General features: G+C 63.9%; 1 protein-coding gene across 2 annotated transcripts in view; it reads left to right on the forward strand.

Annotated features, from left to right (window-relative positions):
• The window catches only part of PLCH2 (phospholipase C eta 2), a 36,897-nt gene extending 13,512 nt beyond the window's left edge, over nt 1-23,385 (forward strand). The window contains exons 5-23 of one of the 2 annotated variants that reach the window (XM_030805378.1): nt 3,420-3,590; nt 5,744-5,837; nt 6,010-6,213; nt 6,434-6,554; nt 8,038-8,209; nt 8,593-8,700; nt 10,023-10,166; nt 13,531-13,623; nt 14,113-14,195; nt 15,237-15,334; nt 15,458-15,640; nt 16,130-16,237; nt 16,329-16,453; nt 16,550-16,634; nt 16,891-17,037; nt 17,536-17,615; nt 19,933-20,731; nt 21,422-21,448; nt 21,735-22,110. In XM_030805378.1, the coding sequence (XP_030661238.1) occupies nt 3,420-3,590; nt 5,744-5,837; nt 6,010-6,213; nt 6,434-6,554; nt 8,038-8,209; nt 8,593-8,700; nt 10,023-10,166; nt 13,531-13,623; nt 14,113-14,195; nt 15,237-15,334; nt 15,458-15,640; nt 16,130-16,237; nt 16,329-16,453; nt 16,550-16,634; nt 16,891-17,037; nt 17,536-17,615; nt 19,933-20,731; nt 21,422-21,432 (2,826 nt within the window). In that variant the 3' untranslated portion in view covers nt 21,433-21,448; nt 21,735-22,110. Of the gene's footprint in view, nt 1-3,419; nt 3,591-5,743; nt 5,838-6,009; nt 6,214-6,433; nt 6,555-8,037; nt 8,210-8,592; nt 8,701-10,022; nt 10,167-13,530; nt 13,624-14,112; nt 14,196-15,236; nt 15,335-15,457; nt 15,641-16,129; nt 16,238-16,328; nt 16,454-16,549; nt 16,635-16,890; nt 17,038-17,535; nt 17,616-19,932; nt 20,732-21,421; nt 21,449-21,734 lie in introns of both variants that reach the window. The other variant, XM_030805379.1, reaches the window with a different exon arrangement.
• Nucleotides 23,386-25,776: the final 2,391 nt, after the last annotated feature.

The following is a 25,776-nucleotide window of genomic DNA, read 5'->3' on the forward strand; positions in this document are numbered from 1 at the left end:
ATGCATGTGCATAAATATGCGCACACACGTGCACATACACATATGCACACAGGCACGCACATGCACACACACATGCACACACATGCTCACAGCCTGACAGCTCCGCCATGTCCAGCCCCTGCCAGCTCCTGCCAGCTGCTGCCTGTTCTCACTGTAGATGGCTGGTCATGCCTGGCTGGAACAAGGGAGGCTGGCCTGCTCACAGCACAGGGTGTGTGCGTGAGTTAGGGGCTGGCTGCTCGCAGACACTCTGGGGACTGCCCGGGGCTCGTGAAGGCCCCAGTGGGGACACAGTCTGCTGGGCTGTGGAGGCTGGCAGGTGGCTGAGTCTGCACGTCTGCGCCCCTTCTCCCTGCCTGCCTGGGGCCATCCCCAGCCACATTTCAGGCTCAGGGGCAGCTCTGGGGCCAGCAGGTCCCTCCATAGAGTTGAGGCTGTGCCAGGGCCCAGGCAGCAGGCTGGCTTAGGGTGCAGGCTCCAGAGTGGCCTCTGAGTGGGAGGAGACAGATGTCCCTCACTGAATCCAGCACGAGTGTGCGTGGCTTCTGGGGCCTGAAGGTCCAACCAGACCTCCCTAAGGGAACCCCAGGCAGGCGGAGGCAAGGACAGGCTGAAGGGCTGGCTCTGGAGAGGAATGGCAGGGCAGCTGTTGCTGTCAAGTCACCGGCCTGGCACTCCAGCCCTATGCAGTGGAGGCCCAGTGGCCCCGGTCTTTGGTGGTCAAGACAGCTGGAGACAGCCCCAGTTTCAGAGCGCTGGGCCTCCCCGCCCATCTGTACTACATCCTCTCTGGGCCCTGCAGAGCTGAGGGAAGGAGCCTGCAGCCAGGCTGGAGGGGCTCTGAGAAGTGGCATCAGCTTCGCTGTAGGGAAATCTGGAGACAGCTCCCATTGCCTGGCACGGCCTAATCAGAGAGACCTGCATGGTGGATAAACACTTGGCTTGAGGCTAATTTCATCAAACCTAAGATAAGGCTGGAAATGGGCTGGACCCAGTGGGTCCTAATTGCCAAAGAGTGTGCTGGGTGGGCACCGAGGCAGGCTCAGCCGAGGTGCACGTTCAACAGCAGTGGCTTCCCTTTGTGGAAAGAAAAGATGCCGTGTGACTGTGTCAGGGGCATTCTAGGGTTGGGCTCAGGCCCCCTGAGAGCCTCACTGTCTGAGCATTTTTGTTCCTGCTCAGCAGTGAGTGGCTCACCCTGGCACACAGCCACTCTGTGGAGGGGGCCGCATCTCTGCCCAGCTCAGCCACAGACCCTGGGAGGGCCTCTGGCCTGGGCTTTGTCCCACGGCCCCTGGGAGGGCCATCAGCCCAGGCTCTGTCCCATGGGAGCCCTTTGAGCTGCAGTGTGTCCCCTCGTGGCTGTCCTGGGTGCAGTGAGTGGGCACCCCCAGACTTGGGGCTACCCTCACACCTCGCACCAGGCCCCCCGGGGCTTCATCTGGTGTGTGCTGGGCCCCAGTGCATGTGGCTTTAGCTGGGCCCTTCATGCCACGCTGGCCTCATCCCAGCCTTGGTGTGGGCACACAGCCTGCCCCTGGGGTCCTGACCCACCTTCATGCCAAGCCATGGGTGTAGGGCTTGTGGCAGCCAGGGCTCTGCCCTGGGGACAGGGGCAAAGGGGCTAATGGAGCCATCTGACTGGTGACTCCCCTGGCTCAGAGGGGATCCCAGGGGAGCTGGCACCACCACCCCTGGCCACCCCAGATCGTGGCCACAGGAGGAGGCAAGGCTGGTCCCCAGTGGCAGGCTGGTGGCTGCTGCTGTCCATGGTGCTGAGCCGGCCCTGGTTCCTGCTCAGCTGAGGCACATCTGCAGGCCAAGGCAGGGCCCTGGATGCTCTCCTGTGGACCAGGACATTGAGCTGTCTTGAGAGGCATGGCCAGTGTGCAGGTGGCCCTTTGTGACCTGCTTCCTCGACCCCACTCTGGGCTCCTCACAGGCCCCCTTGGAGCCCCTGGGTGGGCTGCTGAGAGCACGCTGTCCTTAGCCTGTGTGGACTCTGGGAAGAGGACCCAGTGGGGCTTGTCTGGAAGCCCAAATCACGAAGCCTCTAGACTACTGCTGTGGTGGATGCAGCACCTCCTCAACTTTTGGAGGTATTTCCTGCTTCTCAGGGCGCCCAGTCTGGGGCTTCCGTGGAGGCCTGAGGACTCAGCCAGTGTAGGTGGACACCTGCCGGCTGGGTGTCGGTGTGGCCAGGCCTGGGGTGAGCAGGCACAGGGCGGAACCCTGCCTTCAAGGCATATCTGAAGGCACATCTGCCTTCAAGGCAAGCCCGTCCCATCTCTGGCCACATCCTCAGTGGGGCGCCAGGGCCGAAGTGACAGCAGGCGGCTCACTGGGAGTGTAGGACCCCTCAAGATGTTGAGCAGCTGGGCAGGGGTGAAACGAGCGGTCAGGGCTGCCCCTGCCTGAAATGTTGAACTCTGGAACTCTTTAAAGAGCAGGGCTAGGCACTGCATCCCTTTGGGCCTGGTGTTCCTCGTGAGTGGGGGCTGAGCTGGGGTGTCACACTGGGGCCATGTCACCTCCAAGCAGGTCATGCTCTCACCCTGCTCTGCCCAGCCCTGGGCTCCCATACCCTTGTGAGGCAAAGTCCTCAATCCTTAGGGCTCAAGGATTTCAAGCATCCCCTTCCATGGGGACTTTATTGCTGCTATGGGACTCCCATGGCTCCTGTAGCACCTTGGGTTTCTGCTGGGCTGCCCAGCCTCCAGCCCAGGGTATGTTGTTGACCCCCGTGTGGGGGGGTGTTGGCTCCCCTGTGGGGGGCACTGACTCCCGTGTGAGGTGGCGTTGACTCTTGTGTGGGTGGTGGTGACTCCTGGGTGGGGTGTTGTTGGCTTCCATGTGGGTGGTGTTGACTCCCATGTGAGGTGGCATTGACTCCTCTGTGGGGGGCGTTGACTCCCGTGTGAGGGGCGTTGACTCTCGTGTGGGGGGCACTGACTCCCGTGTGCGTGGTGGTGACTCCTGGATGGGGTGTTGTTGGCTCCCGTGTGGATGGTGTTGACTCCCGTGTGGGGGGTGTTGACTCCCGTGTGGGGGGTGTTGACCCGTGTAGGGTGTTGTTGACTCCCGTGTAGGTGTTGTTGGCTCCCATGTGGGTGATGTTGGCTTCCGTGTGGGTGGTGTTGACTGCTGTGTGGGGTGAGTATATGGAGTGGGCTGTGGGTTGAAGTTGAAAAGCATATGGCTTCAAGCAGGTGCGTCAGTTCTGCATTTTCATGGGGCTGTCCTATTGGTGGGCGGGCCCGTGCCCTGGGGAGTGACTGGAGGCTGTGACAAGGGCAGTGGGGTAGAGGAGGCTGGGCTTGCGTGTTGGTCTTGACTGGGGAGTGGGGTGGTCCTGAAGGACCCCTGTGCATGCAGACCTGGTCGAGGTGCCAATGGGGACCCAAAGCCTTGCATTGCAGGAAGCGGACACGGATGACCACCAAGGGACGCTGGGTTTTGAAGAGTTCTGTGCCTTCTACAAGATGATGTCCACCCGCCGGGACCTCTACCTGCTCATGCTGACCTACAGCAACCACAAGGACCACCTGGATGCCGCCAGCTTGCAGCACTTCCTGCAGGCGGAGCAGAAGGTGCGCTGTCCGGGCAGGTGTTGGGGGGCCAGCCATCAGGTCTCGCCTTCTGTTCTGAGCTTTGAGCTTCAGTCAGGGGACAGTGGTGATGGGGGAGCTGCCTGAGGCTATCCCAGGCCAGGGATGGGCTACCTGGGCTCATGCCCCTGCTCTGAGATGGAGAGATTAGGGTGGGGCAGGTCACAGCCTGGCATTTGAGAGCCCCCCAAGTTGGCTTTAGTTTTGATATTACAGGGTGCACCCTATGGGGCAGCCAAGCAGGTAGGGGAAGTTTGTGGTTTCTCCTCCAGGGGCTTCTGAATGGCTTGGTCCTGACTGTGGATACCCTGCGCCTGCCACAGCTTGACCACGCCTCCTGCCTTGGTGTTGGGCATCTTGTGGACTAGGGTTCTGTGGCCTAGCCTTTGAGACCTGCCCCTGTGTTCCAGCCACATGGGTCTGGCTGACTCGCTCCCCTAGGGCTCCAGGCCCGCCACAATATCCACTCACCTGTTTGTCCAGCAGACACTCAGATGCCTCCTGGAGTCCAGAGAGGCATGCTCAGCCCTTTATCTAGACCCCAAGAAGTCCTGGCCATCCTTAGAGACCAATGCCAAGGCCAAGTGCTCTGTGGATGCTGCCCCACTGACCAGGGACCTCATGTCCAGAGGTTCAGGGCTCTGGCCATCTTGTATCAGGCCTGGGCAGGGACTGGGTACCGCATGTCCTGGTAACAGGAGTTGCAGGTCCAGCCAGGCAGCGGAGGGGAAGGCCAGAGCCCCAGTGGGGACAGGGATCCGTGGGAGGGGCTCAGACTGTGTGTGGCCACCCTCCAGCCTCGTAGGAGTGCAGGTGAGGACTCTGGACCCTCCTCAGGGAGGAGAGCAGGGACAGGGCAAGCCTTAGGGGACCAAGATGCCTCGGCCTGGGGGTGCTGCTCAAGGACCTCCACTCTACTGGCCACCTGCGCTGCGTCAGCCTCTTGGTGATGGTCTGAGGGGGAGGATGGGAGTGGTGGGAGGAGCCTTGGGAATCCCAGGTAGGGTCTGGGTGGGTTTTACCCAGGATCTCCCAACAGCACCCCACCCCCGAGCTTACCACAAACCCAGAGCTGGCCTTTGGGGCTGCCCCTGGGCCTGAGCTCCCGGGATGCCCCCACCTGGCTGGCGCAGCTTGCCAGGCTCCATCCCGTGGCAGCCACTTCTCCAGTCCTGCAGGCATGACGCCCGGGAGGCATGGTCCAGGCAGGGGAAGCTAGGCTAGGTCCAGGCTGGACCCCACTGTCTCGGATGCCCTGTGCCCTGGCCACCAGGGGTGGCACCAGCATGTGTCTGTGGGTGACCTGGCTGCAGACAGTAGGTCCTCTGTCCCAGTAAAGGCAGAGGTGGGAACGGGGCCTGGATGGGGGATTGGCAGGCAGAAGTGACCCTTCCCTCCCTGACCTTTGCCCCAAGCCTTCTGGAACCCTCCCTGCACTCAGGAGCCAGAGTCCTCCAGCCGGCAACTGGTGCCCTTTGCCTGGCCTCCTGGTTGCTGGGCCTCCCCAGGGGCCCACAGCTGGCTCTGGGCTCCCCCACCTGTTACCTCACCATGTTCCCAGGGACCTCCAAGAAGCAGTGTCAGTGGGCTGGGCAGCTCCTGGCCCAGCTGCACCATAGCACCCTGGAGGTCCCTCGGCCTGTGATGCCTGGGGCGGCCTGGGCTGGGCTAGGCTGGACTGTGGTGCTCAGATCTCTTGGGAGGGTTAGTGTGTGGGGGCTTGGGCAGACAGTGGGAGGGGCTGGATAAGGGGGCTGCCTGTGCCTGCCTGGCTCTGCCAAGGGGGCATGAAGATTCTCGCTGTCCTGTACCCACCCACACATGGCCTCTGCTCTGTGCCAGGCCCACTCTGGGCCACAGCTCTTGCACTGGTGTGGGGTGGTCCAGCTGATGAGGTCAGAGGCCCCTCCCATGCCATCAGAGTTCACAGTCAGAGCAAGCCATCCAAAAGCCACGTGATCCACGGTAGTCCCAAGTCATGTGACACTGGGGCTGGCTGGCCAGTGCCCCCGGGTGCTGTGGTCATCCCTGGTGTAATCAGAGACAGGCAGGGGACAGTGGTGATGGGGGAGCTGCCTGAGGCTATCCCAGGCCAGGGATGGGCTACCTGGGCTCATGCCCCTGCTCTGGCCTAGATGACGGGTGTGACTCTCGAGAGCTGCCAGGACATCATCGAGCAGTTTGAGCCATGCCCAGAAAACAAGAGTAAGGGGCTGCTGGGCATCGATGGTGAGTGGGGCGCTGCCCTCAGCCCAGCTGTCCTGGGATGCTGGAGGGGCAACGAGGGCCCAGCCTGTGGGCTGGGACAGGTGCTCTGTGTTCTGTATGGCATGGGGGCAGGTGGTCATGAGATGAGGCCGGTGGTGGGCTGACATGGCCCCTATGCCACACCATCCTGCAGGCTTCACCAACTACACCAGGAGCCCTGCTGGTGACATCTTCAACCCTGAGCACCACCATGTGCACCAGGACATGACGCAGCCGCTGAGCCACTACTTCATCACCTCGTCCCACAACACCTACCTCGTGGGTGACCAGCTCATGTCCCAGTCACGGGTGGACATGTACGCTTGGGTCCTGCAGGCTGGCTGCCGCTGCGTGGAGGGTGAGCCCTGGACCTTGGGTGGTGGCCGTGGGCTGGCATCTGCTGTGGGAGATGGGCTGCACCTGAGGAGCCCCCAGGGGATCTCTGGGCAGGGGCTGGGAAGGCCTCTTCTATATCCCTCACTGAGCAATGGGACAGGCCCTCTTTTGGTCAAAGCTCAGCCTGCCTGGGCTCACTGTGGCTAGGCCCCTGGGGCTGACCAAGGCCTGCCCGCCTGCAGTGGACTGCTGGGATGGGCCCGACGGGGAGCCCATTGTGCACCATGGCTACACTCTGACCTCCAAGATCCTCTTCAAAGACGTCATTGAAACCATCAACAAATACGCCTTCATCAAGAATGAGTGAGTGGCTGGGCCTGGGGGGGCGGGCCCCAGAGGTGGGCAGGGTAGGGTCTCCAGGCTCTAGCTCTTCCTGCCACACCCACATGTCCTTTCTTTGGGAGCAGTGACTGTGGTGACCGGGGGCTGGTTTCATTCTGGCATCTCTGGTTGAGGAGAGGGGCAGGGAGAGAGTGTGGCCGCAGGTCTAGGCAGGGGCCTCGCAGGAGCAGCTCGTCCACACTCCTGGTGGCACCTCCCGGTGTCAGTGCCCACAGCAGCTGTGGCCCCCACACTCATCACCCCTGAGAAGCCACTCTGTGTCCAGACTCAATTTGCTGTCACTCAGCTGTGGCTGTAGACACTATTGAAGAAAATCCAATTTAGTTTCTGGAATTAGAAGACCGCCTCCCGGTATGGTTTGAGTTACCTTCGAGTCTTGGCTACACGAGGCTTGCAGGTGGGCAAGGAGCTAATTGCATGAAGGAAGAGAGGTGAAGCAAGATTGATTTAGGAAACAGAAATAGATGGGTCTCTCCTGGAAGAGCTGGTCCTTGCTGTCACTGTCTCGAGCTGGCCCCATCCCTAGGACTGTAGGTGGGAAGGGCATTGCAGGGCACAGGGGCGGGGATGTTGGGAGGAGAGATGAGCTGGGAGGAGCCAGGGGCCTGCTGGGATCTCAGGACAGGTTTGCACCTATGACCAGTGTAATCTGTGCAGGCACAATGTTCTCCTACAGGCCCTGGGTTTCAGGCCTCAGTTTCTTGCCTGAGAAGTGGGGAAATGAGCCCCTGCGCCCTGCCTGCCCACTCCACATCACAGGACTTGCTCATCTCTTGCCCTGGTTGATGCCCTCTTGTTCTGGATCACTTACATTTTCTAAACCAATCATGGCTGCCTTTTGGTAAAAATCCAAGTAAAACATACACATGGTTAAAAATGAAGCTGAAAAGCTTATAATTAAAAGTCCCTGCTATACTCCCCATTCTGCACTGTGCAGGTAATAACCATGTTCCACCAGATGGTGTGTGCCAGGCTTATGTCTCCTTGTTTATGGGACCAATGTCAGGACCCCAGGGCCATTCAGAGGACAGTGTCCCCAGTATCTAGGTCAAAGGGATTCTATTTCCCAGCCTATCTATAACTCCACACTGTACCTTGGTTTTGTCCACATCATTTTAAAACCATGACTTTTTCAAACGTTCCTTTTGTTTTCCTGGAGTTTCTCGTTGCCTTTGTTTTTTCTCTTATTGGGGAAAGAAGCTCATGCTGTCTTTACAAGTCCCTAAGATTCTCCCAGCTCCTTTCCCATCCACTGTGTTGCTTTTCAAAGCCACTGATGGGTGGGCCACCTCCCAGAGCTGCTGGTAATCCCAGCTATCCTGGGTTCCTGGTGAAGACCCCTCCTCATTCAATGGTTTAGATGACCTGGGATCTTGCAGAGGTGGGGCCTACCCATCCTCTGAGGCCCTGGCCTCATCCTGCTCCTTCTGCCTTGGGGCCACAGGTACCCAGTGATCCTGTCCATCGAGAACCACTGCAGTGTCATCCAGCAGAAGAAAATGGCCCAGTATCTGACTGACATCCTTGGGGACAAGCTGGACCTGTCATCAGTGAGCAGTGAAGATGCCACCACACTCCCCTCTCCACAGATGCTCAAGGGCAAGATCCTCGTGAAGGTGAGTGAGGCCCTGCCCTCCTGGGACCAGCTCACACAGAGTCTCGGGCCTGCGGCAGTGCCCTGCTCCAGACAGGCAGGGGCATCATGCCATCTGTGGGCATATCTGGGGGGCTGAAGGCTGGCCACACTCCTGACCTGGCCTCCATCTCCCCATGGTGGTCACTCTGGCTCAGGACCTCCTCATGCACATCCAGGCCTTTCCCTTCACGCTGCTGCAGCCACAGGGAACTGGCCAGTCTGGCCCCTGCCCCATGGCTGAGATTCCAAAACTGAGCTTGAGAAGAGGCCCCTCTCCTTGGCCGGCGGCTCTTTGTGGGTGCCGGGTACTGGCTTCCCAGCATTTTCTCCAGGGCCCCTCCCATTGTGCACCTCCTCCCCCAGGGGAAGAAGCTCCCAGCCAACATCAGCGAGGATGCGGAGGAAGGCGAGGTGTCTGATGAGGACAGCGCTGATGAGATTGATGATGACTGCAAGCTCCTCAATGGAGACGTGAGTCGGGCTGGGGGTGGGGAGGCGGGTGGAGCCTGCAGTTCCCAAGAACAGCTGTCCGTCCTTGCTGCTGGGGCGAGTTAGAAAGGGAGGCATCTAGGAGAGAGGGACATTGGGGCAGATTTGCACAGCGGCCCGGGGCCTGGGGGGGTCCTCCCTGCCCACCCACCCCTCTGCATGAGAGCTGCAGGCCTGCCTGTTCCCAGTTTCAGCTCCCACATTTGAGCTGACTCTTGGGGTACCATCCACTCCCCCTGCCCTGTCCTCTTGGCCCCTCAGTAAGTGGAGCAGCACTGGGGGCCGGGTCCCACGCCAGACTCCACCCCATTCCCACTGGCACCTGGGCCCACCCAGGCCCTGGCACAGGATTTCCCAGCTTCCTGCCCTTTTCCCCACCAAGTCTGGCTGGACGCTGGGTGGCTGGTAGTCCTGCCCAGCCACCCCCGTGGCCAGTGCTGGCCTCATCTCCAAGCAGTGCCATCTCTAAGGTCAACTCTGATGTGGGGGTCCCACCAGCAGTCACCTCCACAGAGCACTGTCACTGTGTCCCCGCCAGGGCCGAGGCAGGGGGCTGCAGAGTCAGGAGGGTCCTGTGAGGTGCTGGGCTCGGGGAAGCCGATCTCCTCTCCTCTGGACACTGCTCTGGGGCCGCTGCTGCGAGGCAGGGAAGGCCGTTGCTTCCAGAGGGGCCGTGCATGGGGAGGTAGTTGTGCAGCGTGCTGCTGGCCACGCGGCCAACCATTTTAGAAACTCCTGAGGCAGCAGCACTCTTCCTGCCTGGGATGTGCAGCACACGCCTCTGTGTGGCCCACGTGATGGCAAAGCCAGCTCCACGGTGCTCCTGGCTTTGCACCCACTCCAACCTGGCACCAGGGGCATCTGACACCCAAGGCCCAGACCCTGCCCTCAAGGATTCCAAGTTCATCGGGGCACCCAAGGGGCTGTGCTGGCAGGGAAGGGTGTCCATCCCAGCTCAGAGGCTGCCCTGAAGTCTGCCCCTGGCCCTGCCATCTCCTGAGGCACATGGTGGCCAGTGGTGGGACTCCAGACCCTGTGCTGCCTGCTGGCACACTGACCTCCCAGGCCACAGGGCCAGAAGCCACATAGCCTCTGCTGGGGGCCCCTGGGCAGCCTCGTGCTGCTGGAGGAGTCAAGTGGGCCTGGGTTCCTGATCTGCCTGTGGCTGCCTGCAGGCCCCAAGGTGAATCACACGCCTTCCGTGAGCCTGGGGTGGGCAGAGTGCTGTGACCCTGGGGGTTGTCACTGCCACTGCTCGCAGGGCTGGGGACAGATGCCAACAGGCTGCCCTCTGGCTCCTGCAGGCATCCACCAATCGAAAGCGTGTAGAGAACATTGCTAAGAGGAAACTGGATTCCCTCATCAAGGAGTCGAAGATTCGGGACTGTGAGGACCCCAACGACTTCTCCGTCTCCACACTGTCCCCATCTGGAAAGCTCGGACGCAAGGTAGAGGCCAAAAAGGTGACACCCCTGATGCCGACAGGCCCCCCTGACAGCCAGTCTGTGGGCCAGCCAGGGCCCCCGAACGTATGGTCTGTGCGCACTCACACCTGTGCACACGCAAATCTGCATACAAGCATACCTCTGTACACACTTCTGCACACACACCTGCATGATCCATACCCACCTACCAGCGGGGTCTCAAAGCCCCGCCAGTCATGGGAGCTGCCCAGCTGGGGGGATGAATGCCTTCCCTGCCCAGCGCCCCCACCTAGAGCTGCCTGTGGCCACGTGGGGAAGTTTCCACGTGGAGCAAATGGCCCTCGGGGGCTGTCGTGGCAGACACAATGGAGTGTGTGTGGGGTGAGAGGTGACAGGCAGGGTGGGCCGGGTCCTGCGGTCACAGAGCCTCCTTGTAGACCTCGAAGGAGCCAGGAGCTATGGCCAGCGGATCCCGCAGTCCTGCTGTGGGTGGGGCTGAGTGGGGAGCATGAGTGGGCCCTACAGACCCTCCACAGGGTGACAGTGCTGGTGGGCGCCCGTGCTGGGGACACGGTCTCCTGGTGCCTGGAGAGCCCTACTGTGCCCTGTGGCACTGGCTCGTTCTGCCTGTCCCTGCAGGTACCTTGCTGTTTTCCTAACCCTTGGGGAGGGTGGGAAGATGACTTCTCCCTGGCCAAGTGGGGGTGCTGTGTCCCCTTCCAGGACCAGTATTTTTAGACTCAGGTGTTTGCGTTTCCGCCCGCGGGCCTTGGAGCACTCGGCACAGCTGACACCGCAGGAGAGCTCAAGGAACATGCCCTGTGCAGGTGGCTCTCGCGGGGCCCTAGCTGAGAGGCGTTCCTTTATTTTTATCCCAAGGTGTCTAGGTGGGGGAGAGTGGCCATCTGTGGCTCTGCTGGGCAGCCAGCTGGGCCTGTGCAAAACCTGGAGATGCGTCTGCGGGTCCAGGAGAGTGGTCCCCTGCAGACCTCACGTCTGAGCGGCTGCTGGGGGTTCTGTGCTCAGGGAAGGCTTCCTGCAGGAGGAGGAGGGGCTCAGGCACAGCCACTAAGGTTGGGGTAGGAGCAGGAATCCCGCCCTGATGAGATGCACTCCTTGCCTGGTATGGACACACACCCCAGAAGGGTCCCAGAGTCTTTGGTACAGGCGAGGGGCGGAGCTGATCCCAAGGCCAGGCCGGGACGCATTCAGCCCTGGAGCTCACTGGGGGCGTGGCCCAGGTAAAGGGGGTGTCTGTGCGCTGGGGGTCGTGGGGATGGCAAATCCCACTGAGGGACACTTGTGCCTCTCTGTCCCCCTGAGCTAGCCAGTGTCCCCTCTGCCCATGAACCTTGAGGACGTGAGGCCTCTACTCACAGGTCCCTCAGGCCCGGGGACAGCAGGAACGGGTATCTTGAGGAGAGAAGCCGGATGGGTAAGGAGGGGACCCACCCCCAGAGAGCTGGGCACAACCCAGTGAGTGCTTGTGCTGCCAATGGCCTCGCTCCATGGGGACCCTTCCCTGAGCACCCCCTCGGGGCCCGGCACCCAGCCTCCCTGACAGAGGCAGGGCTGGGGGGCCTGCTGCTGGCTGAGACCCTCCACCACCATCCAGGCCCCCTCGCCTCCTGGGCCTTCTGCTGCCCGCAGCCCCTTGGAGCATGGTTGGGTCTTGCTGTCTCCTCTGTTTGGGAGTCCTGGGGTGACAGCGGGTCTGGCCATGCGGTACGCGCTGTGTCTGGCCATCCGTCTCCTGGGTCAGCGCGTGCCTCTCCTCAGTCATGCCTGGATTTACAGTCGCTCGTGGCTCTGGGTCACTGCAGCATTTTGGGGATGTTTAAGGAACTGTGAAGTGTGGCGGCCCTGACTGGCTCCAGGCGCACTGTGAATCTGGCTCCTAGCGCCTTTCCCGGCAGCCGTGGCATCAATAAATTAAGAGGAAACCGGGGCTGGCTTTTCTGGAGGTGGAGAGAGACGAGCCTGTCTGAGAGCCATGAGGACCTGGACAACCTGGGAGCCTCCTGCTGCGGTGCACGCGGGGCCTCGGGCTCCGGCCAGTGCAGCCTGGTGACGGGAAGGCCCCTTGGCCACTCGGGGCCGTGGGAAGGGCCGTCCAATCCCATCCTGGCTCCCTATGAGGGTGAAGGAGGGGCAGGGCACACCTCTGGGCCATGGTACCCAGAGCACAGGGAGGCTGGCGGGAGCTCCCCGGCCATGTCAACAGGACAGAGAGGCCCATCTGGCATGGGGCCTGCAGACGCAATGTGCCCTGATTTCCAATGCGTCCAGCAAGGCAGTGTCCAGGCGGGCACAGGTCCAGGCTGGGGAGAGCAGGGAGGGGTAGGAGCTGTTTGCTGTGGCGTGGCTGAGCGCCGAGTGTCTGTGGTCATGAGAGCTGCAGTGGCCTCTTTGCAGCAGTGTGGGAACATCTGCGGGTGTGGGAGGGTGTGTGTTCAGGGACATGCTGTGGGTGTTGCAGGGGTGTGTCCAGAGGGGTGGGCGTGTACAGGGGCATGGCCACGGGTGGGTGATGTGTCTGCTTCTGGCAGAAGCCCCTCTCTAACAGGGACCCCTGCCGCAGGCCCACGGCTTCGCTGTGTTTCAAAGAAAGTAGCCCCCACCCTTGGTGGGGGACAGGATGTGGTTGGGGAACCCCCCCTGAGCACAGCTGGGCCATGTTTTGGAGGTGTCTGTGGAAGGGGCTGCAGGGGTCAGGTGGTGGCACAGGCTCTGCTGGTTCCATTGGGAATGAGCTTTGGGATGAATGAGCAGTTTGTGATGCAGCTCTGGGATCGGCGGGGGGCAGGCAGGGGAGCCCCGGATGTGCCTGCTGCTTATACAGTGCTAGGAAGGCTCACAGTGGCTTCCTGGGGTTCCCCAGCTCAGAGCCCGCCTCAGGGAGCACCCACCTGGAGCTGTTTGTCTGATTAGGTGATACCTGCACACTGTGGGAACAGGTCAGGGCAGCAGGGCCGCGGAACGCTGGTGAAAGGGTTGCGCAAGCAGGCCTGGCTGAGCAATATTCCAGACACACAAATGCAGTTATGTAATCACCACTGGTGGGGAGAAAAGATTCAGAACTTGAGTTTAAAACAACACATGAGAGACGCTGAGGCAGGTGTGAGCGAATGTTTCCACTGGGGCCTGCCTTTCAGGCCGCTTCTCCTCAGCAGCTGCCTCTGCCCCAGGGTGGACTGGGAACGGCGGCCACGGGGGCTCCCCAACCTGTCCCCCCCCCGCCCTCCCCTCCCCTGTCTGCCTTACTCCAGACCTGGCTCAAGCCCACCTCTTCCAGGAAGACCTTCTGGGGCCACCAGGGAGCTGTCCCGGCCTCCCTGTCTGGTTCAAGGCTGGGCTCACCTTGTCCCTGTCTCTCCCTTGGACTCAGAGCAAAGCTGAAGAGGACGTGGAGTCTGGGGAGGATGCCGGGGCCAGCAGACGCGACGGCCGCCTCGTTGTGGGAAGCTTCTCCAGGCGCAAGGTCCGCCGCAGCTCCCAGGCCAGGGTCCCAGTCTGGGCCCAGCGTCCTCCCTGCTCCCAGTGCCCCAGTGGGTCCTGCCCCAGCCAGAGCAGATGGGGGTCTCCTCCAGCCCCCAGGGTTCCCAGCCTGGCTCGCAGGATCCCCTCTGAGTCAGGCTGAGCTATCGGCTGCAGGTGCCAGGGACTGGGCCAGAAGCCTGGGCTTGGAGCTGGTGGGGACAGGTGCCTTGCTGGCTCACATCCCTTCTCTGGCCCACGCTGGCCCTCGCCCCAAGCTCAGATGCCTTGTGGCTGCCCTGAGAGTCTGCCAGAGCCCAGATCAAGAGGGCACCGAGGAGGCTTTGGCAGGCCCAGCCAGGCGGGATGGACATGGGATGCTGCGTGGGCCGCTGGGGACCCCGGAGGACAGCCCCTCCCCAACACCCCATCCTTCGCCAAGGCCTGGCCTGGGGCAGGGGCTCTACAGCTCACACCTCTGCCCCCCGCACAGAAGAAGGGCAGCAAGCTGAAGAAGGCGGCCAGCGTGGAGGAGGGAGATGAGGGTCAGGACTCCCCGGGAGGCCAGAGCCGAGGGTAGGTGCCCTGCCCCATGGGGAGGCCCTGCACACTCCTGGGAGCCTGGCCCAGCCAGGCCCTTCTCTGCGGTGACCCCACCAGGACCGTCCCTGAGCAGGGCAGGACCCACCCCCTTCTTGGCCCCTGGAAGCAGTGGGAAGTGGTGGGGAGTATGGTGTGCAGGGCAGGCAGGCTGGTGGCTGCGGGCAGTGGGGGCAGGGCCGGCCGAGCAGGTGGCTGGAGGGCCCAGGTCCCCACAGGCCTGGATGCTGCTGGGCTGTCGGCTCTTGGTCCTCGCCGCCTCCTCCTATGAGGCCCCCAGCCTCATGCCCTCCCCAGGGGGCATCAAATGCCTGCCATGAAGTGGCTCCCCCACTTCCCGCCCAGTCAGGCTGAATTCAAGGCCCAGGCCCCCGTGTCTGAGGCCTCCCTCAGCACTATCTGGGGTCTCTTCGGGATTTCAAACCTACAGGCCCAGAAGGAGCTCCCGCCCCTCCCAGACCCTGGGCTCCCCCGTGCCACCCACTCCCTCCTATTGCCGTCTCCCCTCACTTCCATCCCCCAATGGTTCCTCCGTGCCCCACACCTGGGCACAGCCCCCTCCTGTCCCGTCCCATCCCTTTTGCCAGCCGGGCTCTGCCCTTAACACACATCTGATCCACATGTGCCGCTGCCACCTGGGCGACACGGAGGCCCCCTTGGACCCCGGCCTCCTCTCCGCGTAGTGATTCTAGGCCAGACCCAGGCCCCGACTGCAGCTCTCCCCTGCTCAGAACCTTCCAGAAGCCCCCACACCTGCCACGCTTGGCAGGCCACATCCTCCTCCACTGCACACAGTACCTGGGGCCTTTGCATCTGCTGGTAGCTCCGAGCCAGCCCACATCCTGCCTGGCACTGAGGTTTCCGCAGCCCGCGGCCCAGTCTGGTGTCGGTCTCTGAGGGTTCGGGGCCTGCTGCGTGAATTAATGAACCTGCCGGAGCCCTGGAGCCCGTCTCACGGAGCTGGGTGCCAGGTGGGCCCTGGATGGGAGGGGTTCTGACCCCCTGCACCTGCCACAGGGCAACCCGGCAGAAGAAGACCATGAAGCTGTCCCGGGCCCTCTCTGACCTGGTGAAGTACACCAAGTCCGTGGCCACCCATGACATAGAGATGGAGGGTGAGCGGCTCGGGGACCTGGGGCCACGGGCGGAGGCCTCCCTGTCCCCCATCCCTGCTATGCTGCTGGGCGCGGGGCAAGGTCGAGGACTCGCAGTCTGATGCCCGGTCACTGGCACCACAGCGGCGTCCAGCTGGCAGGTGTCATCCTTCAGCGAGACCAAGGCCCACCAGATTCTGCAGCAGAAGCCGGCGCAGTACCTGCGCTTCAACCAGCACCAGCTCTCCCGCATCTACCCCTCCTCCTACCGCGTGGACTCCAGCAACTACAACCCGCAGCCCTTCTGGAACGCCGGCTGCCAAATGGGTGGGTGCGGGCATGGTGCGCTGGGTGTGGTGGGGAGGGCTCAGCTCAGACGGTCCCTGAAGCCCAAGGGGTGAGCAGGGGACCCACTGGGGCCTTGGTTCTGTCCTGGGCTCTATTGCCCTTGGAGCCTCCACACCTCCGTGGCATGCTGCCGACACCAGGCTGCCACTGACACCAGGCTAGAACTGGGGCAGGGTCCTTCAGGCCTTGGGGGGATGTGGGAGCGATGGTGCAGGCCTGTCCACGTACTCCCAGGGATACCTGCCTGCGAGGCTGGCTGTGCCAGCTCTGGGAACGTCCCTCCAGGATGTGCTGGCCTCAGTCCTGCACAGGTGCGAACCTTGGAGTCCCATTCATATTGGGTGAACGAGGGGTAGACGGCAGATCCGCGGCAGCTGTGCAGGGGAGGCTAGCGTGTGGTGGCGGGTGGGTGGGGCACACACCTGGAAGGTCAGGTGCTGACCAGGGCAGCCTTGTGTCCCCTCATAGTTGCCCTGAACTACCAGTCAGAGGGCCGGATGCTACAGCTGAACCGAGCCAAGTTTAGTGCCAACGGTGGCTGCGGCTACGTACTCAAGCCTGGGTGCATGTGCCAGGGTGAGGCGCTCGGACGCTCAGGGCTCGGGTGGGCCTCCTAGGGGACTTGCTGAGGGCTGGGCCACTGACCACCTGCCCGGCATCCCCTCAGGCGTGTTCAACCCCAACTCGGAGGACCCCCTGCCCGGGCAGCTCAAGAAGCAGCTGGTGCTCCGGATCATCAGTGGCCAGCAGCTTCCCAAGCCGCGCGACTCCATGCTGGGGGACCGCGGGGAGGTGGGGGCCAGCCCCGCACAGGCGGGTGGGGTGGGAGTGGGGGGCGGGCCGGGCATCGCGATGGGCCCCGATGCCACCCCTACTCCTGTGTCCCAGATCATCGACCCCTTTGTGGAGGTGGAGATCATCGGGCTTCCTGTGGACTGCAGCAGGGAGCAGACCCGCGTGGTGGACGACAATGGTGAGGCTCGGCCGTGGCTCCGTCACGCCTGTGATGGAAGTCTGATGGGGGAGGGTTGGGGCTACCTGGTGTGCCAGGGTGCTCTGCCCAGGCCTCCCTCGGTGACAGTCCTAGGCGCCACTCCCCTCTAGGTGGGCAGTCCCAGAAGCAGCACCGGGAGTGGCACTGGGAGTGGTGTGGGCTGGGGGCTCCAGGCTGGAGCGGTGCTGGGCTGGGCCCTCCCCATGGGACACTCCTCCTGGCGCTGCTTCCCCAGGATTCAACCCCACCTGGGAGGAGACCCTGGTGTTCACGGTGCACATGCCGGAGATCGCGCTGGTCCGCTTCCTCGTCTGGGACCACGATCCCATTGGGCGTGACTTCATTGGCCAGAGGACGCTGGCCTTCAGCAGCATGATGCCAGGTGGGAGGGGTGGACACGGTGCCCCCCCACACTGGCCGAGGGCCCCAGGGCAGGGCAGGCACTCTTTCCCCTGCGAGTCAGCGCCTGTGTGGGTGGGCCTGCACCTGGCACCAACGAGACAGGAGCTGAGAATGGGAGGAGCGCCAGCCTGGGGCTCTGTGGGTCAGATGGGGACACAGCCTGTGTGGGAGAGGCCACTCCCAGGAAGAGGGCTGAGGACAGGACAACAGCCAGCCTGCGGATCTGCGGGTCAGGCAGGGGCATGGCCTGTGGGGGAGGGGCCACCCCCAGGAAGAGGTCCCTGCAGGCTGGTGCAATGCCAGTGGGCTTCCTGGAGGAGGTAGGGGTAGTGCTGGGCCCACAGGAGGCAGAGGCCCCAGGCTTGGGCTTGTTGGCTGTATCTGGGGTCTTGGGACCTTTAAGTAGAGTGGGGGGCAGAGCAGGTGGGGGCCCTGGGTGGCTGTGACCTCATGACCCCATTGACCCACACTGCTCCAGGCTACAGGCACGTGTACCTGGAGGGGATGGAAGAGGCCTCCATCTTCGTGCACGTGGCTGTCAGTGACATCAGCGGTAAGGTGAGTATCACCCCCTGCCACCAGCCATCATGGGGAGGGGCCACACCAGCCCCTTGTCCCATGCCCCCCCATGTGTCCCCAGTGCTGGGTCCTGAACTCAGGCAGTGAGGCCTAGGGTCCCCTCCCCGGGCCTCTGCTCCTCTATCTCAAGAGGGGCTGCTGTGGGGGCCTGGCTCCTGAGCCACCAGTGCCCACCTCGGATCTCAGGGCTGGCTGTGGGCATCTCGGGCAGGACAGGTCCCGAGTGCTCTGGGCCTTGCCCCGCCCTGTGTCACCCATGCCTGTCTCAGACTCTTGGTGGCCTCGCAGCCTTCATCCCCCTAGTGCTGCCATCTGGCTTCTCAGCAGGGACCGAGTGACGCCCCTCTCCCCTCTCCCACCCTCCACCCCTCTACTTCCTGGTGTCACGTGGAAGGCAGCTGCCCGGGTTTGCCTGTGACTCCACACCCAGCACGTCTGTCCCCTGCCCCAGGTCAGAGTGGGGCCTCAGCTTCCGCAGGAAGGGGTCTTGGTGCCGGCCCTGCTGCCCTGGCTTTGAGCTGGGGCCCAGTGCCCTCTGGGTCCTGCTGGCTGCAGCTGGCCCTCGGGGGACCCCGCACACACAGCACGAGGGGCCTGCCCAGGCCCAATGCTGACTCTCTCCTGCCATGCTCTCGGGCCCAGAGGTGCCATCTGGCCCCTGCTGTCTATCCACCCATCTGTTCCTCGTCCCCCAGGCCGCGGGGCTCCCCACGCCACTGCTGTGGCCGCCTCACCTGCTCCCTCTGTCTCTTTGGTCTTGCAGTCGGCTTCTCTATGGCCACAGTCTACTTTTAGAAGCGCAGCACTGTTAGGAGCCTTGAAGGTACCTGGTGCGCGGGACAGTGCGGCCCGCCGCCCCTGCATGCCCAGGCCGCACCCCATTAGCATCCGTGATTCTTGGTAGCATTTGGAGACTGTCGCTCATGTGACGTGGATCATGACATGGCTCTGGGGGCCCTGGCCATCCCCAGCCATAGTGGCATTTATGAGGCAGATCCAGGGTTCAGCTGGGTGGCCGCCGTCTCACTGTCCTCCCCCCTCCTCCCTCCCCTACCTCAGCCCCTTCCCTGGCGGGGATCCCGCTGGAGCCCCCGCTATGCCCCTCCTATCCCCCTCCTTCTCTCTCCTGCCCCCATCTCGGACCCTCAGGCTGTTGGTTCTGAGTTCCCCTCCTGCTCCCTCCCTGTCCTTGCCAACCATGCCCAGTGCCTGGGATGAGGGCACCCCTGAGGCCGGTGCTCCAGGCCAGAATCCCGGATCTGCTTCTAAATGGCTTCCCAGCCACTGTGACCAAATGCGTAGATTTGGGATCTTGAATCAGGAAGCTGATTCAAGTGCTGGCCATCTGAACGCATCTGCCCAGAGGGGCCCCTGCAGGGGGGTGACCCACCTGCCGGGCCTGGGTCGCTCTGTGCACGAGCACGGCTCGTCATGGGGGCGCAGTGGGTGCTGCTGGTCTCGGGGGCATCTGGCATGTGAGGGCCCCTCTGGCCTCTGTGCCCTGGAGATGCGGCTGCCTCCCTCTCAGCAGCTGTTCTGCTCAGGCAGGGACCTCCTGGGCCCAGCTGTCCAGGAAGATCGGCTGCGGCCAGGTGCTGGTGGGCTGGGAGCCTGAGCCCATCTTGGCAGGGTTCAGGGGGCAGCAAGCCAGCTGTGGGCCTTGGGGGCTCACACGAGTGGAGGGCAGGGCAAGACCAGAAAAGGCTGCCTGGGGGAATTCAGGAAGCCTTCCTGGAAGAGGTGGTACTTCCTAGGGCAGGAGTATCACCATGGGAGTGGGCAGGACAGGAGCCAGGCAAATGGGCCTCCCAATGCACCTGGCTACTCCTGCTGTGGACCAGCTACTCCTGCCTGAGGGTGGGGCACACACAACCAGGGAGTGCCACACCAGTGTCCCCTGCCAGCGCCCGGGCCTGCGGGCCTCTGAGCAGGTGCAGGCTGTGGTGGGCCAGGCTGGGGCTCGAGGTCTCTCCTCCGGAGGGAAGGACCTTCTCTCCATGCCCCTCATGGGCCCCACATGCCCAGGACAGCTCAGGTGAGGGCAGTTTCTGCCGGAAGGGTGGGGTGGGCCATCTGTACTTAGATCTGTAGCAGCCACTGTCCCAGGCAGAGCTGCCCTAGGGACCCTGCTCTTGAAGGCCCTGGTGTGTCCACACACCCCCCAGCCTGAGGTGGCCCCTCGGACCGAGACACGCACGGCACGTCTGTGGCACGGTCTGAAGAGCTGGCCCTGGGGCTGCAGCTGCAGCTGGGCTGGGACCCCTGGCAACAGCTATGTGGGCTCCTTCTCTTGCAGGTCAAGCAGGCTCTGGGCCTAAAAGGCCTCTTCCTCCGAGGCCCAAAGCCCGGTTCGCTGGACAGTCATGCTGCTGGGCGGCCCCCGGCCCGGCCCTCCGTTAGCCAGCGGCTCCTGCGGCGCACAGCCAGCGCCCCGACCAAGAGCCAGAAGCCGGGCCGCAAGGGCTTCCCGGAGCTGGTCCTGGGCACACAGGACACAGGCTCCAAGGGGGTGGCAGACGACGTGGTGCCCCCCAGGCCCGGACCTGCTCCGGGAGCCCCAGCCCAGGAGGGGCCTGGCAGCGGCAGCCCCCGAGGTAAGGCACCAGCTGCGGTGACAGAGAAGAGCCCTGTGCGAGTGCGGCCCCCGCGTGTCCTAGATGGCCCCGGGCCTGCTGGGATGGCTGCCACGTGCATGAAGTGTGTGGTGGGATCCTGCACCGGCGTGAACACCGAGGGCCTGCGGAGGGAGCGGCCACCCAGCCCGGGGCCTGCGAGCAGGCAGGCAGCCATTCGCCAGCAGCCCCAGGCCCGGGCTGACTCGCTGGGGGCCCCCTGCTGTGGCCTGGACCCTCAAGCTATCCCAGGGAGAAACAGAGAGGCCCCCAAGGGTCCCGGGACCTGGAGGCAGGGTCCAGTCGGTAGCGGCTCCATGTCCTCGGACTCCAGCAGCCCAGACAGCCCGGGCATCCCCGAAAGGTCCCCCCGCTGGCCTGAGGGCGCCTGCAGGCAACCGGGGGCCCTGCAGGGAGAGATGAGTGCCTTGTTTGCTCAAAAGCTGGAGGAGATCAGGAGTAAATCCCCCATGTTCTCCGCCGGTAAGCCCCTCTTGCCCTGCGTGGTCCTCCCGCACGCCCCTGGCATGGCTGGGCCTGGGTCACCTGCTGCTGCTTCTGCGTGGACGGCGTCGCCTCGTGTGCTCGTGCTCGTGGCTCTGTCTCCGTGGCACTCTGCTCCCTTGGCTTGCCTGTGGCCCGTAGCCCCAGCCCTCCTGTCTGACCTTGAGGCCCTGGGACTTGGGTGGAGCTGGTTTGAGGCCCGACAGGCTGGGAAGAACCAGCTGCTCTTGCTGAGGGTCCAGGGCTGCGACTGTGGCCTGACATGCTGGGCCCCTCCGGCTGGGCGCTTCCCCAAACTCACCTCCTGGGCGGTTGGCAACCTGCATGGCCCTGATGCCTTTCCTGGGACTGGGGGCCACGTCCCATCCCATTCCCACCTCCCTCTAGGGCAGGCTCCAGGGGTCCCTACTGGGAAGTCTGATGTGGGCAGGCAGTGCAGCTGCTGGGCGTCTCCTGTGCCCCCGGGACGCCTAGAGCCTGCTGAGTGCTGCGTGGAGTAGATTCCCTGGGCCCTGGGGCTTCACTGCTTTGAGCTGAAGCGCCCACTAGGAGGGTGTCTCCTTAGCCTGGAGGGAGGGACATACATGGAGCCCGCCCCACACCACCCTGCCCCTCCAGACCCCCCTGACCAAGCTTTCCTTTCTGCCCCCACCCACGCTGCCTCCGTAGTTAGGAACTGAGAGCGGCGAGTGACAGGTAACGGGGCCCAGCCCTGGTGTCCCGTGCTGTCCCAGCCCAAGGAGGGCCCCGTGTGCGGCACAGGGCGTAGACTGGGCCCCAGCAGCAGCAGGGTGGGGACACTGAGTGTGCTGTGCCCGGGGGATGCCTCGGGGTGGGAGCTGGGCCCGGTGACCCTCGGCACAGGGCACCGGGGACACCACCCTGATCCGACTCCTCTCCGCCTCTCTCCCTGCCTCCCTTTCTTTCTCTCTTCTGCTTCTCCCTCTGGCTCTCTCTCTCTCACTCCCCCACCCCACCACAGACACCCGCCCCCTCTCCACGCAGCGGCCGCTCCCCCCACCGTGCAGCCTGGAAACCATTGCTGAGGAGCCCGCCCCAGGCCCTGGCCCCCTGCCACCAGCGGCTGTCCCCACCAGCTCTTCTCAGGGACAGCCCCCGTACCCCACAGGACCCGCGGCTAATGTGGCAAGCCCCCCACAGGACACTGAGGAGTCCCCAGAGGACACGGAGGAGCCCCGAGACCGCGGGCCTCGGCCATGCGACGACAAGGGCCCTGGCAGGGCGTACGAGGGGGCCCCTGGCAGCCAGACAGACGGCAGGAGCCAGCCCCGGACCCCGGGCCACCTGCCTGTGATTAGAAGGGTGAAGAGTGAGGGGCAGGTGCCCACGGAGCCCCTGGGAGGATGGCGGCCCCTGGCCGGTCCCTTCCCGGCCCCTGCTGTGTACTCTGACGCCACAGGCAGTGACCGGCTATGGCAGCGGCTGGAGCCATGTGGCCACCGAGACAGCGTTTCCTCCTCCTCCAGCATGTCATCCAGTGACACTGTCATTGACCTCTCCCTGCCCAGCCTGGGCCTGGGCCGCAGCCGTGAGAGCCTCGCTGGAGCCCACATGGGACGCCTGCCCCCCAGGCCCCACTCAGCTTCAGCTGCCCGCCCAGACCTGCCACCTGTGACCAAGAGCAAATCCAACCCCAACCTGCGGGCTACGGGCCAGCGGCCTCCCATGCCTGACGAACCGCGGCCCAGGCCCCTGGCCCCACGGGTGCCTGGCCTCCCCTTCCGGCCTCCCCGGGGCTGCCTTTCCCTGGTGGGCCTGCAGGACTGCCCCGTGACTGCCAAGTCCAAGAGCCTGGGGGACCTCACTGCTGATGACTTTGCCCCTAGCTTTGAGGGCGGCTCCCGCAGCCTGAGCCACAACCTGGGCCTCCCGGGAGGGACACGGCGGGTGTCGGGGCCAGGGGTGAGACAGGACTCCCTGACAGAGCAGCTGCGCTGGCTCACAGTCTTCCAGCAGGCAGGAGACATCACGTCACCCACCAGCCTGGGCCCGGCTGGGGAGGGGGTAGCAGGCGGCCCTGGTTTTCTGCGGCGCTCCTCCTCCCGCAGCCAGAGCCGCGTGCGTGCCATTGCCAGCCGGGCCCGCCAGGCCCAGGAGCGGCAGCAGAGACTGCAGGGCCTGGGCCGGCAGGGACCCCCAGAAGAGGAGCGGGGCACCCCCGAGGGCGCCTGCTCCGTGGGCCACGAGGGCAGTGTGGATGCGCCAGCACCCTCCAAGGGAGCCCCTGGGCCAGCATCCGCGGCCGCTGAAAACCTGGTCCTGCTCCGCCTCTGACCCTGTCAGTGGTGGGAACCTGGGCGGCTCTGGAGACCCAGGGTAGGGGTGGGCGTGTTGTGTTTGCTTAGGAAACAGGGCAGCCAGGCCCCCAAAACTGTGTGTCCCTGGCTGCCCTGTGTCCCCGGCTGCCCTGTGTCCCCTCGGCCCCTGCCTCCCTCCTGCCCCTGCTCCCGGGGAGGAAAGGCTAAAGCTGCTAGCCCGGGGCCCACAGGAGGGGCTTCGAGGCTGGCCCCGCCAGGCAGTTTTCCCGGCGTTTTAGGATCTATACATAGAGAAATATTTAAATTTTTAGAAGCAAAACTTATACAACATTAAAATGATACCAAGTCCCTTTCCATTTTTACCTGTTTTTTTGCCCCGGGTGTGTGTGGTATGCATCTGTGCGCACCTGTCCTGAGCCTGCCCTGGGAGGCGCGGCTGACCTGGCCACGACACAGGCTGAGGTGCTTGTGAGGCACCAGGGCTGCTCAGGACGGCCGTCTGGGCCTCGCCCTGAAGCCTGTATCTGCCTTGCTCCAACCACGCCACCCTCTGCACCATGCCTAAGCCCCGTCAACCCCCAAACGTGGTTCCGATAAACGTGCTCACCAGCACACATGGGCTTCCCGTTCGCTCAGCCTCCGGTGCCACTCACCAGGTGCCCGTCGGAGCCTGCGCCAGGCCCAAAGGACACCCTAAGAAAAGACCTGGCCCGTCCTCAGAGGGCGGAGCTGGACAGGCCCCCAGGGTAGGCTGCAAAGCCTGCTCCTTAGGGCGCAGGCCCTAACCCCGGGCCACAGGCCCCCAGACCCTGGGGACTGCTCTGCCTGCAGAGCATGGTGGTTCCAGAAAGGCCCCTACCCTAGAGAAGCTGGGGTACTGGTTGGGCCTCTGGAAGCCTGTGCTGCAGCCCGTCCTCTGCTGCCCCAACAGTGGGAGTGGGTGTGGCCCACCCTGTGGCCAGGGAAGTCAGGGGATGTCCCGCCCCACGAGGCTCTGCCACCTGCCGCTGCCCGAGGGGCCTGCCCAGCACACCACCCGGATGAGCACTGCTCTGTCGGGGTATCCCGTCTCACCCCTGGCTGCGTTGCGCCCAGGCAGGGCCCTTGGGAAGGCAGGCATGAGGCCCGGAGGCCGGGATCCTGGAGTGCTGGGGGAGCTCTAGGGGGGCTACTCTGCCCTCACCATGTTCCTGCACTGACAGGGATCGTGGGCGGCCACGGGAACCGCTGTTACCACTTCCCCAGCTCAGCCAGGCAGAGGGGCCACTGGTGCCGCCCTTCCCCCAGCCCCACCAGGCCCCTCAGAGGGAGCCTGGCAAGACTTCGTCATCCTCAAGCCCCAGAACATTTGTGTGTGGGCAGCTGCGGCCCCACCGAGAGCAGGGGTGTGGTGAGCCGGCTGCCTGGGGCCCAGGGCGGCACCTGAGCCTGAGGAATCTCAGCTCTGGGACAGGGGACTCACAGAGCCCCCAGCGGTGACACTGACAGCAGCCTGGTGACCGAGGCCTCCTGGTGAGCCCCCAAGTGGTGCCATGGGCAGGGCAGGGCTGGGGGAGCCAGCTGGGGGTCTGCGGGAGTCAAGGAGGGACTGAGGGCCTGGGGCCAGATCGTGTCTTGAGGAAAGCACCCTCGAAATGGCCACATCAAGGGAACAAGGCAAAGGCCAGAGCCCTCCTGCTCCGGCTCCGGCTGGGAAAGGGCTGGGGAAGGGCTAGGAAAGGGCTGGGAAAAGGCTGGAAAAGGGCTGGGGTCACAGAGGCTGGGGTTACCCGGAGGCACAGGGGTGCCTGGCTCACAGGCTGGGTGGCCCCTTGTGCAAGAGGGAAGCTGAGGCTGTGGCCACAGGCAGGCCGGCAGGCCCTGCGTGGGGGTGTGCAGGGGCTCACGAGCCTGGGCTGGGCCCTGGTGTCCTTGTCCTGGCTCTGTCCTTCCAGGCCTCCGTGCATCCCCCACCTCCTCCTCGGCATCCTGTCTGGGCCAGGCTCTGGCCAAACCTCTGTAGTGGGTGCGTCCCCAGCACAGATGGACTCTCCAACCCTGGGGTCAAGCCCTGTGGGTGTCAGGCCAGGCAGTCACACACCCGGGTGCCCAGAGCGGCCAGGCCACTGCTGCCACCTACCACCAGTGAGGGTGGGGCCAGGATGGGAGCAAGAGCTGGAGGGGCTGAGTGGGGTCAGGGAAGGCCACAGAGATGCAGGCTGGGAGGGCATCCCCATCAGAGAGCTGGGCCCGAGGAGAGGGCCGGAAAGTGGTGAGGGCCCATGGGGTTCCGGGGGCTGGGCCTCTGCCCTGGGGACCCACAGGAGGGAGAAGCTGGAGCCAGGGGGAGTCAACCTCAGGATAGCCCAGCTGCTCCTGGGCTCCTGTGCCAGGACAGGAGCCCCCTTGGTGGCCGCTGCACGAGGGCTGGGACTCAGGCTCCACGCAGACTCCAAGGGCAGGTCATGAAGAGACACCACAGTGGGGGCCAGAAATGGCCACTGGGCACCTCTGGGCAGGCCAGGTCTCCATGAGGGAGGGGTCTTAGCCTCTGCAGGTTCCAGACCACCAAGCAAAGCTGTCTGGAAGGTGGTCTATGCCACCCTACCTGCTTGGCCTAGGATAGCCTGTGCTTGGGGTTCTCAGTGAGGCTTCTAGATGTGGGGGACCCTAGCGGGGGTGGGGGTGGTGGGGCAAGGCAGCCACTCAGCCTCCTCAGGGCCTGCTCAGCAGCTCAGCACCAGGAACAGCTCCCGGCCACATGAA

The sequence above is a fragment of the Nomascus leucogenys genome, chromosome 24 (assembly GCF_006542625.1).
Source record: "Nomascus leucogenys isolate Asia chromosome 24, Asia_NLE_v1, whole genome shotgun sequence".
Taxonomy (NCBI): domain Eukaryota; kingdom Metazoa; phylum Chordata; class Mammalia; order Primates; family Hylobatidae; genus Nomascus; species Nomascus leucogenys.